Source organism: Antrostomus carolinensis, unplaced genomic scaffold, assembly GCF_000700745.2.
Source record: "Antrostomus carolinensis isolate BGI_N321 unplaced genomic scaffold, ASM70074v2 scaffold17094, whole genome shotgun sequence".
In the NCBI taxonomy this organism is placed as follows: Eukaryota; Metazoa; Chordata; class Aves; order Caprimulgiformes; family Caprimulgidae; genus Antrostomus; species Antrostomus carolinensis.
The window spans coordinates 61641-77124 of record NW_010308857.1 but is presented as its reverse complement, the minus strand read 5'-3'; the positions used below and the strand labels follow the sequence as shown (position 1 = coordinate 77124).

General features: G+C 35.9%; 1 protein-coding gene across 1 annotated transcript in view; it reads right to left on the bottom strand.

Moving 5' to 3' along the window:
- Positions 1-4843: 4843 nt before the first annotated feature.
- Positions 4844-15484, bottom strand: part of GNAS (GNAS complex locus) — a 53644-nt gene continuing 43003 nt past the window's right edge. The window contains exons 4-10 of the mRNA XM_010165923.1: positions 12582-12636; positions 10213-10286; positions 9483-9541; positions 8509-8629; positions 7311-7441; positions 6730-6797; positions 4844-6071 (exon numbers count right to left, since the gene is read on the bottom strand). Coding sequence (XP_010164225.1) covers positions 5925-6071; positions 6730-6797; positions 7311-7441; positions 8509-8629; positions 9483-9541; positions 10213-10286; positions 12582-12636 — 655 coding nt within the window. The 3' untranslated portion in view covers positions 4844-5924. The remainder of the gene's footprint in view (positions 6072-6729; positions 6798-7310; positions 7442-8508; positions 8630-9482; positions 9542-10212; positions 10287-12581; positions 12637-15484) is intronic.

Below are 15484 nucleotides of genomic sequence, written 5' to 3'. Positions count from 1 at the left end.
CTCTAATGTTTTAGTTGCAAGAATTACAGAATTCCAAAGTCATATCAAATACCAGAAAACTACAAATAGAAACACTGCACTATTAATGATTCACATAAAATTCACAGCCTAAAAAACATTAGTTTGTATAACAGAACAAGAGAACTAGAGAATTCCCAACATTCCAATCTCTGTCCTAAGCTTGTTCTTTCTCCAAACTTGAGTAGTAGTATATTAAAAAAAAAAAAAGTATTAGTGAATTCACCTAATAAAATGACCGAGTAAGTTAAAGTGAAGGTACATTCACATTTTAATTTTGAATTTGCTTACATTTGTGTCTGCTGGTATCCCAGCCTTAGAAAGCATGTTACGTTAACATTAAAAACCCTAATGGCAGCAACTTCTCCCTCAAAAATGTATCATTCTCTCTGTATTTGGGACAATGTTTAAAGGCTTTATTTTGTCCTGCTACTAAAATAAAGATTTTTGAGGCAGACTTCCTAAATGAAAAAAAAAAAAAATCAAAACCTGTAAATTCTGGTTTGGTGGGTTTTTTTTGGTTTTTCTTAAAAATAAAATTATCTATTACCTATTTAGTCAAGTTACCCCTTGTTGCAGAGGTATCAGTAAGCACTTGCTGTTGTTAACCTAGAGAACTCCCTATTTTTTCCACAGAACCAGGCTAAATTTAGAGGACCCAGAAGTCAGAAAAAACCCCACTTGATTATTTTTATGTTTCATGCAGCAAGAGATTACTTTGCCTCCCCACCTCCTCCCAAGTTGCTTCTCCAAGAAGACTTCTGCTTTAAACTGCACCCATTTTGCTCAGCTCAGTACATTAAAAGTAGACAGGGTAAAAAGCAGTTTTAACTTTTAATAAGATGAGAATCAGGGTTGAAAACAATTAATTATGAAGCCAGTACTCACGGCTGAAATTTTAGCAATCTCTGCAATACAGTAAAATACTCTAAAGCAGTTTACTTACCTAGTAACACATCCACTCACAGTATTTAAGCTAATTGGTTACGACCAGGATTAAAATAGGTTCACTCCTGGAATTTCTATCTTCTCAGTCACCAGATTTTTCAGTGTAACACTCATCAGCAGAGGTTCAGAAATCCCCTTTGTAGCTTATTTTATTTACAAAGACACTTCAAATTTTGTCATAGAACAGAAAGACTTTTTCCCAATGGATGAATTTTCAGAAATGTCAAGCTGAGGAAGAAGGGCACAGTTTTGTTTTTGTGCTTCAAACAGGTGTTTGCTTGTAAATATCTGTACTCTTATACAAACTCAACATGTATTTTAGGGATGAGGACCTGTTTCTGTGAGAGATACTCATCTATGGCCCTGATCCTGCTTCTTACAGTTAAGATGGGAATTCTATCATCTGCTTCCATGAAGAGGTCTTATGAATGCCAGCATGTTAGAAATACGCACAGCATATTGGATACAGGTGGGGAAAGAAGAGAACTTATTCTCTTCCAGAATACGTTACATAATTTTACAACAACTTTTATCAGTCTTAGACATTTGTGTAGCACCAATCACCAACAGTATTATCACTAAGGCACTGGACTGGTACTCAGCTGTCATGGGGTCTATCTTCATAACTGTGGTCAATTTCCTGTGTAATCATCTTTGTATCTTTTGTTTTTCCTGGTACATAATTTTCAACATTGGAAAAAAAGATGCAATACAAAACATCCTACATCATTTACAGGAATATTGCGCCACGACTGATTACAAGGTGCTCAGATTCTAAAGTGATGAACATTAATATTTCTGTGCATAGATTTACCAGTAAAAGAAAATGATTCTGCAGGTATCAATTATGTGCAACACACTGGAACAGAATTAGCTTCAGTTCCTCCAGAGTTAATGACATACTCTAAGTTAAATCCTGTCTTCGATGCCATGATTCAAAACAGTTTTCAGATACATGAAGATAAGCCCTCAGGGCTCCTATCTGTCAGCTTTTGCATCAAAGTCTGCTCCTAACAATGTACAGAGCTCCAGTTCCAACCTCTAAGAGAGCAGTTTTTGATGCTTTCAGAAGCAGCTGAATCCCTTTTCAGGTTGTAGTGGATTTACCTCGCTATATTACTAAAAAAAAAACCAAACCAAAACCCTTCAGGAGTTACCACTGTTCTGCTGCATCACACTGGCTGCTGAATACAGGTACTGATGTACAAATTACTAAAATTTCTTGGGTTGAAATAAGTTGCTGCAAATGCACAGTAGCTGATTTTGAAACCACAACATCTCTACAATTTATTATTATTTTTACAAAATACCCAAAGTGATCAGACCATATTGTAGGTTACTGGCTTGCCAAAGGTTATGTTTTAAAATCAAAACCATTTCTGAGTTACAGAAGTGCCAAAAACAATCTTGAACCAGGTTTGTTTGTTGTTTTTTGTTGTTTTTTGAAACCAACTCCCATCCAAAAAAACAGCTGTGTAACTTAAAACAGAAACAAGAGTTAGTTTTGGAAACTGTTTAAAAACCAACCCACCAAATCATGCTTGAGCAGAAGCCTTGTATGGCAAAGATTTAGCTTAGGGCAATTTAGTGCCAAGATATAGACCCTCTATGGGTTTATAATGGAAATACTGACACAACCTCAACTATAGTGATGCAAATGTGCCCTAAAACACTGTTATTTGCTTTTATTAATAAAAGTGGTAGTGTTTACATTTGCAGGTATCTTACACTTCAGCATCATGATGAATACTGAGTAGAATTGAGTTAAGTTTTGGCTGTAAGGTCAGAAGTTTCCAAACAGATGAATGAGACAGAAGTGAAAGTCCTCAATCATGAAAACAAGAAGTTCAAATAAATAAATAAAACAAAACTAGGAAATATGGGTAAGCATTAGGTTGGAATGGTTCAATTAACTGCAAATTATGGCCACTAAATTAGAGACAGAAGAAAACACAGTTACTTACTAAATAGCAAGCATTAAAGCTTTATGTTTTTGTATTTAAAAAAAAAAAAAAAAAGCTGTTAAAAATAAGACTTGCATTTACCAGGCCACCAAACTGCATGGACTAATAAAGAGACTAACAAAGGCAATACTGAGACATTAAGACACACACGCACTCCGTACTTGTGCAACTCAACCATATTCAAAACAATTGCCTTTTTCCTCACTTAAGAAAAAAAAAAAAAGCATCCCCTAAACATTTCTGTTCATTTACAACTTTAGGATTCTTAAACTGTTGCTGTCTTATATAGCTCTGTTATTATGTATCCTTCTCATTATCCGAGGAAGAAGCTTTTTTTAAAAAAAAAAATTAAAAAAAATTAATGGAGGTGCTTTGTTTCTCTCAGATGAGAGATTACATTCCTCACACCATGACAGGCTTTCCCATTTATAAATTTGGTGTTTACACCAACTCCTCCCAGGCTTAAAAAGATAAGGGTTGGCACTAAATTAAAGATTTTGGCTTCTGTAACTAAAATTAAGGCTCACAATGAATTTCCTTTCTACTATGTGTGTCCCATTTTTTACCAAGTGGAAACACCCAGCCCTTAACCTACAGGCACTGGATACATTCTTAAATCATAGGGGTCTATTTTCAGTCATGTTCTCCTACAACCCTACAAAGTTCAGGTGGCAACTTTCTAAACCTGTGAACAGGAAAATGAGTAGCAACCACAGCTAAAATTTTTAGGAGATTTAGTGTCTTCTGAAAGAATAATAGTAATTTTAAGATAAATGGGACAGTAGCTCCATCAAGTCCCTGCTCTTCACCTGAAAATGGACTAGGTGATTAATTTTCATTTAAAGGTTTAGCCACAAAAGCAAATGAAAACTCACAATTCTGAACAGTTGCAGTTCTCAGTATTAAAAAGACATCTGATACCTGAAGCAAATCTAGCTGCACAGACATCAATGACCACACCCTAACTTCACTTTAAACTGGACCTCTTCCCAAAAAAGAAAGTTAACACACTCTCTTGGGTGGAGGGAAGCTAGTGTGAAAGGCAAAGAGGCAAGTATTTTGGTGTTTGTTTCTTTTGTTTTCCTTTTTAAGTCACTGCATTAAGATCCAGATCAGTTTAGGGGTGTAAATGAAGGGAAAACAGGGGTGTTTGAGTAATATAGGCTAACACTGTTCTAGATGTGTTATTACAGCTGTAATTTCTGACTCTGTACAAACTGTACACGTAGGTTTAGACACATGAAAAAGTAACACACTCACAGAGACATAAAACACCTAGGTATAAAATATAAAGCAGTGTAGTAGTTACTAAAATTACATGCTCTCTTATTGCTACAGTGATTTTTGCTCTTTTTCTTTTTACTGTACCACATGTTGTTCTAAGCATATAATTTGCATAAATTATTCAAGTTTAAGAAAAATCCACACATCTTCACTTTAAGCTACTTATATAGTTAATATAAAACAAAAAGGTTCTAAAGTATCTCTTTATTAAAAGAGAAATAAAAATGTCATTTGAAACTGGAATTCAGTGGCCAAATCCAAGGGCAGTGCACACCTTGTCACTCTGGTAGTCCTATGCCCACGCAGCGTCAGTGGAGGTTGGTGGGGTATTTGGCCCAGTCTAGAGATGGTCACCAGACCTGCATGATGCCCTATGTGTCTGTTATTGTTCTAGTTTTGTCTTTAGCAAAAAAGGACTATGAATGACCAAAGACTAACATTTATAATTTGTAGCAAAATTTGGTTTATGTAGAAACAAGCCATGTTTTGCATTTGGATAGAGATTTAAATGAATTAAAGCTAAAAATTAAAAAGCATGATGCTGCAACATCTGGTCACTTGTTGAAGACCTCACTTTTAAAGTGGTTAAGTTTGCACAATTTGTACTTTTTTCTTTTTTTTTTCTTTTTTTCTTTTTTTTTTTTTTTACTAAACAGTATTTTTCCTTCTTTTATAAACCAGAAAAACTAAACTACAGATAAATTTTCCCTACCTTGAGCTAATGCTGCAGATAGGGTTGACAAAGCTGTACAGCGCAATCAAACATACTTACATCTTAGCTCATTGTACAGGTACAGCCATAATCAAGGCACAAAGATCTTCTACAAGTTATTTTTTTTCAATAAAGTTGTACAAAATAATACATTTTACAGTCTGTACAAGAATAATAATCCAGCAGTAAAATAAAAAATGAGGGGAGGGAAGAAGAAAAGAAGGGAAAGACTGTGAGGACTACAGTCCAGATAATGATTTTTATAGCAGACAGGATCATCAGTGGACAAACTGAAAACAGTGTGTGGTTAACTCTTTCTGCAATCACAGGCCATACGCAGTTCAATTCATAAATGTCCATGGTTGTCTTTAGACCACCAAGACTGGTTTAAAAAATACCCTTCTGAAAGGTAGCAGTTGGTTTTTGCACTGTCTATAGGTCTGTTGGAGAATTGTCAGTATTTCCGTTCAAAGCCACATTACAGTCAGAGAACCAAACTCAAGTGTCTGTCTTCAAACTTGGTCTGTGACTTGGCACCTTCTTTAGTCTGATGCAGTGAATGATACAAAGTGGAGATCACGGGTTATATGATTATGCCCACAACAGTGCTAAATTACTTAAAAGTTTTCTCTCCCCAATTTTTGTTTTATCTTTTAAATTTTTATCCCAAATTCTTTCAGGTGCTCCACATTCAGGGCTTTTAATTAATTAGTTTTTTTTTTTTTTTTTTTTTTTTTTTTTTTCTTTTTTGTTAATAACAGTGTTAGGGAATCCTCATGGAAATGGCCTTTTAAGTGTTAGGGGCCATCTCAAACTGTCCGAGGGGTACAGAAGCAAGCTCAGAAGTGCTGCTATTGTCCAGCAAGGAGAAAAAGTTGAGGGGTGCAAATCAACGGGAGATTCAAACAGTTCTCTTCCACCCTATGTGGGCAAGGGTGGTTTTCTTTCTTTTTTAATAAGGAATAAGGAGTCCAAAACACAGAAAAAAGTGCTCTCCATCACAACAACTCGTATTGGCGAAGGTGCATGCGCTGAATAATGTCCCGACAGTCATTGAAAACCCTCCGGATGTTCTCTGTATCCACCGCACATGTGAAGTGAGGATAGCAATAGTGCCTTCCATCTCCACTTGCTGTGCTGATTCTCTGTTAAAAGTAAGAGAGAGATACTGGGTTGAAATAAAAGGGACTGGGCAAAACCCCCCATAATCTCAAAACTCAGATGAATGAAGGTTAAGATAGGTATGTGTGAGTTATGTTTTCAAAAGGTGTAGCTAACTGGAAAAATGCTCACAATTTTTCACTCTCTCACCTAAAACATGAAATTTAAAATGATCAGAGTTAAATGGTGAGGTCACTGCATACTGGGGAATTTCACAGTTAAATGAGAACTCAGGAAAGTGCTATTGTTTATATGTAGCTTTGGTAAATTTAGCCACACAACTCCAGGTCAATTTGTCCATGAAGAAAGTGGGATTTTGCCACCACCTTGTACAAAGCTTTTTTTATCCCTGCTTTACACTTAGAGAAAGCATCCTTCAAAATTTTATTTTGCTCCATTTTAAAATGAGTCCCTATTTGATTGCCATGCTCACCATTACAAGTAAATGTAATATTTTTAAAAACCTACATCTATTAAAGCTTCAGCTGAACAGCTCTTAAACATAACAGTGTTTTATGCAGTGCAGACATTAAGTACAAGCAATACAAAAAGTGTCAGCATTTTGCAATGGTAGAAGGTGCATAAGAGCTCAACATTTGTGAAGAATCACATATAAAATACTGAAAGAAAGGAAATACTTACAAGAAACTCGTCTCTAATAAAATACTTGGCCCTTGTAACTCTGGGATCCTCACCAGGCTCTGGTGTTGCTGATTAATAATAAAATAAGTATCTCATTAAAACAGATGGTTTTTGGTGACAGCACCTAAAAATCAGAACTTGTTCCGTTTTCTGCTCACATATGACAGAAACATACTTTGCAAAACTGACTATGGGATAAGACAAACCATAAAGTATTATTTAGAACACAAGATTTCAGGAAAACAAAGGAATATTACAGTGGCCACAGTACCAGGCATTTGGCAGGTTAGAGAAACGACCACAGATATGACTAGGGGTAATCCAGAGGACATCTCTGTGACAAGCTGTACTGTGGTCTACACCAGCAAAGTAACAGGATTTTGGCATGATGAAATTATTATATTAAATGTATGAAAGACAGGATTCTCTCATTATTAACACCTGAAATTTAACATTACAGTTTGGCTAAAAGACAATGAAGATTACATCTGCTTAAGAGTTCAAGTCCGAAATTACCAAAACCATTACAAACATGATTAACAAGGAAATGATAAATTGCTAATAAAACTTAAAAGTCTTACCATCATCTGGTGTAGTGTAGCGAGCAAATTCTGGAAAGTAGTCTTCAATTTTAGATTTCCCTGCCAAAACTTTCTCTGCTAGCAAATCTTGTTTATTCAGGAAAAGAATTACTGAAATGGTCCGTAGCCACCTACAGAAAATTGAAACCAAACACTCTGAGAAGGCACAGCTGGGATCATACAGCAAAGGAAAACTTAATCCAGTTCTGGAGACAACAGCCTATGACACACTATAATAATTCTGAAAGATTCCTTTTATACCTGAATCCAGTGGTGTAATTCCAGGTGTACACACCCTGAGTTCAGTTTGTGTGTTTCTAACGCAGGCAATCAAAGTTGCCCCCTTTCTACTGCTACAGAGATATCAAATAGGTGAGCACATCCACTTCTTAGTGTGCTACTTTATCACTGCTTTAATTACTTCAGCCTCAACATGGCTACTACCGGTTTGTAAGTCTCCAGTTTTCTTCAATTAGATGAGTGTATTAGACATTAATGTAACAGGTAGGCAGTTGTGATCAAAGAGTAGCTTGGACTGTGCTGTGAGAACCAAATAACACAGGTGAGGCTGCTGTTGTGTGTTAACCTCAGCGGGCAGCAAAGCACCACACAGGTGCTTGCTCACTTTCCCCCTCAGTGGGATGGGGAAGAGGAAAGGAAGAATGAACGCAAGGAAATTTGGGTGGTCAAGATAAAAAATTATAAACAATAATTGTTTAATAAGTGAAGGATAAGTGGACAAGAGAAGAAAACAAAACAAAACCAGTGATGCAAAGGCAATCACTCACCACCTCCCATGGGCAGACCAATACCCATCGAGATGACAACCCTCCTAAACCCTCCTCTCTTCCCTTTTACTGCTGAGCATGATGTTACAGGGTACGTCATACCTCTGGTTACTTTGGGTCACCTGCCCACTTGTGTCCCCTCTCAAAATACTGCGCACCCCCAGTCTATTAACTGTGGGGAGAGTGAGAAACAGAGAAGGCCTTGATGCTCTGCAAACACTGTTCAGCAACAGCTACAACACCAGTGTTATCAGTATTGTTTTGGTCAAATCTAAAACATGGCACCATATGAGCTGCTATGAAGAAAATTAACTCTACCCTAGCCAGGCCCAGGACACAAGTCTTGACTATAGTACAAGATAGGATTATTAATTGATGTGATATGAACAATGAAATTTCAATTCACAGACCTGTTGTTCCAGATACTCTTGAAGAGGTTTAGTGCTTCTTGAAGCCGATTGGTCTGATTGTCCTCTCGTATAACCATGTTGTAGCTACTGCTCGCCACCACAAATATGATAGCAGTCACATCTAAATCAAGAAATACCCATCAGTTAATATCAAACTTCAGAAGAAACATCCAGGAATCCTAAAGTTCAATAAATTCAGCTTCATGAAGAGAACAGGCTGGCGTGCTATTGCTGACAGCTTTCTAAGTACCAGAAATAAAAAAAGAAAGTGAAGAAACCATTAAAGGCAGGAAAGGCAAGCCACAGAACAGAAGCTGACAGAATGACAGAAAAAAGAAAGGAACAGAGGCAAGAGAGAGAAAAACTGAAGAAAGCTAAGAGGAGAATTTAAAGAAGATTTAAAAGGTATAAATGAATTTAGAAAGCAACTCTAAGCTATCAAGAAAGAACAGGGAGGCCCTTGGGGGAAGACCTCAGGACAAATGGCACTTTTGATCTGCCTGAATAGTAATAATAAAAATAGTAGACTGCTGTGAATTCATTGTTAATTGCTCTAGTGCTCCTATAGTGCACTACACTGCTTAGGGGCCCCTATCTCCTTCCTGGGAGATATTCCCAGGATCACAGAATCCAGATCTCTGTGTTTCTGTGTGGCTGTCCTGCTCCAGACCCCTTACACTGACTTCCAGGCTCATCTACTTCAGACATCAACAGCAAAAGAGATGAGTCAGATCATGAGGTAACAGGAAGAGGAACTTTAATTCCTTTCCACCTGCATTCTCCCTAAAGATATTCTATGCAGTTACAGAAGTTTACATGTGAAGAAAAACTCCACCCTGTATGACTGTTCAGATAATTCCTTATCATGCTATATGGAAAAGAAGATGGCTTTCACATAGTGAGAAAGATTAAGCCTGAGCATTAAAAGTTTGCAGAGAACTATTTTATAAAACAAACATAAATTCTAATCATACCATTAAAACACTGGATCCATTTTCGGCGTTCATCTCGTTGCCCTCCAACATCAAACATACTGAGAAAAAAAACACAAACAGAATCAGAATACATTTTGTGTTTGGCTTTTTTTCCCTCAAATGGAAACAGAAAATGTAAGAAATTTTAGGATTTCTGTGTCACAGAAGCTAAAAGGAATCAAACATTATGAGAACCTGAGCAGGTAACAGTCCACCAACATATGCACACAGAGCTTCCATCACAAAATATAATTAAGTTTACTTTCACTAATACCTACACTTGAAGGTAAGAAATTCTGGTGCCTGTACCCTGCAGATTCATTTTGACCCTCACAAACTAAGACATTAAAAAAGGTCCTACAAGTATTTTGCTTGTAAAAACAAGTAATTTGCTGAAACAAGTATCATAGATCTAAAGTCAACAAGCCCAGACTAAAACTCATCAGTTTTTGTTCAGGTCAAGCAATCTTTCTAACCTGTGACAGTAAAGAGAACACGCATTTTCTGTTACTTAGATATGTACATAGTTTTTGGCCAAGTATTTCACTATATAAACTAGCAATGAATCAAATACTCAGAAAAGGCATTAGAAAAAAATAAGATTTAAAACATATTGTTATTTGCGATTTAAAATAAAAGCAGAAAACTGCACATCAATTTGCATTTATTTTTAAAGCCAGACTACTAAATTAAAAAAAAAAAAGAAAAAGAAAAAACCAGGGATACTTACTGAAAATTTACTTTATCCACCTGAAACTTGGTTTCAAAAATTCCTGATGTCAAAACTCTGCATCTGAGAAGATCCTAGAGCACAAAGGAAAAGTAATTGATTCAACACAGATACTTCATAGTTCTTCACATATCCAGCAACAGAAATAAAACCCTTTTACCCAGTGCTGACCACGTATGCTGTGCAAAAACACAGAACAGACAATATGAAGCTGCGTTTAAGGTTTTGATCTTGACCACGTGTGTGCACATATGGGTGTGCTCAACTTTTAAAGTACATATATTTTCACAAGCAGGTTGTAAGTGCCAAGCTTGGCATAGGAGGAAACATTTATAGTCCACTTAAAGCAAACGCAAGTGTTCAGAACAGTGCAGACCCATCCCTAGAGATTAGATGATGCAGATTTTGGTGGGATTGTGGCACAAAACAGGATCTTTAAACTACCACCAAATAATTCCCAAACCCAGAAGATAGATTTCTTCCCCAGCTGTTCAGTGCTTGGCTATTAAAAGTCTGTAGGTCTGAGAATTTTCCATTTTTTCCTTCAAAAAACCAGGAGCTCAACCACTCAAATCTTGTAAGAACTGGGCTTTTCAAAGAAAAAAGTTGAAATTTCTTGTAGAGACAGAAATGATAATCAAAAGTTGTGAGCTACAAACAATTAAAATTGTTATAAGCACTACAAAAACCTATTAAAAACAAACTGTGTTGGCTTTTATTTACTGTGTATTGCAAAGCAGTGACAGCCGTACACAGTGTCCAGTGGGTAACTGATCTGAAGAACCTAATTTGCACAGGCTGCAGACTGAGTACACAGTCCAAATAAAGTTTTGCTGTTCTTCACAATGGGTCTAAATAGCAAATAAATTGTAACATTTGCAGCAGACAAGATCATGTAAGCAGAGCAGACTGTAAAAAAAAATTATACGCACAATAAAAGCTCTGTTCTTACTACATAGGTACCAAACTGGTTAGTCAAAGTCAAAACCACACAAAATCCAAAGGTTAGACAACACTGTTAAATCATTAAACAAAATGGCTACATTTTAACATCAGTTTTCTGATAGTAAATTATTACTGTCTGGCTATTTTAATACTCATATAGAAATATGTATATATTTAAACATAGTTCTAACTTGTGTTTGAAACAGTTTGAAAATACAACTGCCCCAATAAACAGAATCAATTTTGAAAACTGGACTCTGGAGCTCTGCATCTAGAAATCAATACAAGTATGATGTAAAAAAAACAAACCAAAACAAAAAAACCCCCAACAAACAACCCACCACCACTCACCCACCTGAAGGAGAAAAAAAAAAACAAAAGAAAGGAAGTGATTTGATTATTACACTCAGGACTTCTTTTAGGAGAAACATGTAACATCCCAGAGGATAACCCAAATGGGTCTGTTTTACAGTGTACTTGCAGGCAGCTTCTATGCAGTCAATGGTCCCAAACAAACACCATAACACTTGTGTTTACTGTCACTTATAGAAGTAAAAATATGGAATTTTTTTACTTAACTACCTACTTAATAACTCACCTTACTTAAGTAATTATTGTAAGTAAATTGTACTATATACTAAGTAATAATTAAATACAAGTTAAACTCCTAACAGCCTCCAATATAAAACTGAAACTTGTTTTAAAGTTTTCCATCTGAAGATGAGTTGTTCAAATTTCAAATATCATAATTTGTATGTTTAATATTTTATTTCTTGAAAATAAACCTGCTCCCTCTTCATCAATACTGTCTGTGAAAGTTTTGGGACATTAGTGTGTTTTTTGGTTATTTATCCTATAAAAGTGTGCGAGATGCTTAATTACATTATTTATCAAAAAGTCAGGAACACACATGTGATTTTGGATTATGGATTTGGTCTTAAAAAGATCCCCAGATTATCTGTAATAAAATGGAAACTACAATGCCTATTCTGATTTAAAAAACAATCACACAAACAAAATCTTCTGACAAGGTTATTGTAATAAAATTTGGTTTACATTGGGAGTCAGTAGGGCTGAGAAGATATCAACCAACTTTGAAGCAAGCGCATGAAAGTTATCAGCAAGGAGGGCAAAATATTATGAACTGCTCATTCAAAGGGATAATTTGAGTTTTAGTGTCACAGAAGTAAGATTTAAGTCTTAAATCTAGGCAGATTTTCATTCCACTGTACATTTACATGGTGTATAACCATAATCTCAATCCAAATGACAAAGTAATTTTTACTGGAATACTAAATACGTACAGTACATGGTAATACTTCTATTAGTGCCACAAACAGCAATTGGAAAATTAATGTAATAGTTATCCTCAAAGAGAGAGGGGGCAGATAAACTGTGTAATTTCTTAACGAGACTTTACTTACCTGGTCAGACGGTGTATACTCATTTTGTTTGACTATGTCAATCTTGTCTAGAAAACTGGGGAAAGAAAAGAAAAAAGATTAACTTTTCATTCTCAAATTAGTTAAAATACCTAACGCTTTATTAGCTGACAGGTTCACAGATAAGGGTTGGTATATTTTAATGCTCTCAGATTCACAAAATGCTGAATACACCTCAATCGCTCACCACATGCCTGTTGGTATTTAAAACCCGCAGTTCTAAGCAGCACCCAGCAGAGGGCCGAACCCACAGCTTTATTATTTTTATTCATCCATAGTACGACTCTGCCCCCTCCGTTAACAAACATACAAGTAAGTTTAATTGATATAATTTATTCATATAAATTGTGCAATATAATCTGCTACTGCTAACAGTCAAACAATGACTCAAATAAATTGCCTACATGTAATTTTCCTCAAAGTAAAATGAGTATTTTTGAAAATTCATCGCCACTATAATTCTTGTAATAAATTAAATCCCTGAACCAATTTTATTAAAACTTCAGTTAAGTGAGAGGGAATAGTGATTTTTCTGTCAACTGCTGGTACCAGTTTTTGTTTACTTTCTGGAGGAGCAGCAGTAGTAGGCTAAACAGATATATAAAAAGATTTATTTTATTCAAATTCATTAGGCAATACATAAAGAGCATATCCTGGAGTCTTTAAAATGTTTTTCCAGTTAACTGTAACCTCCTAATTATCTTTCATTTTGTCAAAGAGTGAAAATCTCAAGCAATCGATTTGTTAACTTCCTTTTACTGCGGTGTTACTATGAGACTCGAAGCCGTAGCAAACCAGCAGCCTCAGGATGCAGATTTTGTGCTGTTCGCACCCCCAATCACTTGTCCAACACTAAGTGTGCAGCTACACCACGATCAGACACCTTCCATTTCAGTACCACTAGGAGATTTAGCAATGCTGCTACAGTTAACTTTACCCAGAACATCAACAAGTAATCACAGTCTTAAAATCAATATACATTAAGTTTCCTTTTAAATTCCTTTGCATGAATTATTTTCTTTCTGAAGCAGAAATCACAAAGAAAAGGTGAGTTTTCCCTTCCGATCCCTACACACAGGTAGGTAAGCTCAAACTGCATTAACTACAGTCACAGGCAACGATTTAAAGGGATGAGACAAGGCAAACACATCCCAGACTCAGAAACCAAACCCCCATGAAAATCAGCAACGGTCTTAGCCCTCATTTTCAGCCCCTGCTTCCCAACTCACTTTCTAGAACACCTCATGAAAAGCAGGGGAAGGAGGAAAAATAAGTGTATGTTTAACAGCAGCTTCAGTGTAATGCCTTTTTCACGAGGTGACCATCTTGTTTCAGAGACAAATAAAAATAATTTTTAGCCTGAATTACAGAATTTTAAACACATTAAAATGTATCTTATTAAACATGCTACTAAAAACATGATACAAAGCGTAAAAATAAATTTCCATCCTGAAAGCTGACGTGGAGACAGATACACAAGAATAAAATTGATAACAAACTTCTGCAATTCGCAAGCTGGATTTTCTCCTCATCTCTTTCAGGCTGTTAAGTAATTTTATTATTATATTTTTAATCAAAAGGAAAAGAAGTCACGTTCTTTGTTCAGTACACAGAGGATGTTAAATAAGCACAACAATAATGAATTCCAGCTACTATGAGTGTTTCAATGTTACATTCTCTCCTAAGACCGCAGTTTCAGAATCATGTGCCAGTTTTACAAGTTGGACAATGCCTGAAAAATTTTCAGAACATAACATGTTCATGAAGATATAAAGGTGATCAGTACAATGACCCAGCCTTTCTGTACTGAATGTATCTAAGCATAACATTTTATGCAAGTTCCACAAGAGGTGGATTTTTTGGGTTTTGTTTGTTTGTTTGTTCTGTTTTTAAACACTGCTGCTAATCAGCTTAATGATTTTGGAAATTGACAATTAGAAAATAACAAGATATTGCTAAAACCTGGAACTGAAAGTACAAACCTCTTACCGTTGTTTATGTAGACTATTTTTAGGCCCATGATTTCCTTGAAAAACATCAGCCACATAGGAGCAGCAGTACTGTACTTGAGATGAATTCCAATGGCAATGTTCATGCCAGGTAAAACAAGTTCAAATACAATAAACATTTCTTCTTCCCCCCAAAACAAGTTCCAACATTCAGTAACATCTGATTCTCCTAACAATACCCGTTCAAGAAGGAAGTCTTTCACCGCTTGATAGTTACCAGAAAACCTACCCTGCTTCCAGTGGCATTTGAGGGAAAATGGAGCAACACAACACGTTAAATGAAGACTTCCTCCTGTGCATGTGCCTTTTCATAAAAGTCTGCTCTAGAAACTTTAGAAACAGCTGAAGACTTTAAAAACCAGTTTGATTTTTTGCTCAAACATAAAGAGGATCATTCTTTCAGTTGTTCAACTGAAAAATAAATGTGTCTGTAAGGAGGAAAGAGTAGCAGAAATTCGATCTAGTAGAAAACATCTAAAATAAGGAGCAACAGTGGGAGCGTGAGAGTTCAGAAAAGATCAATACACTGTGTTCAGAGACTTCTAAGTCAATGTTAGTCAAGACCAAATAATTTATCCAGTAAATTAAACTAATAATCAAGTGAGATGAGAACAAAGCCTAATTCAAAATAAAAACAAATTCACCATCATTAATTTCTATTTTTAATTCTTGTTATGCTCTACCCAAAACACAAGTGAGGCCACTTCAAGTACTACTGTGTGTGCTGAGTTCACTGCTGTTATAGATCGTTCTAAGTCTACTGGAGATGTGCCCATCTACTATGTCAGCAATGAATTTCACAGGGAGAAAGAAAAGTGACCTTGATGAAATAATTCAAATAAAACTGTCAAACCACAAACCCAAGTTTTATACTGC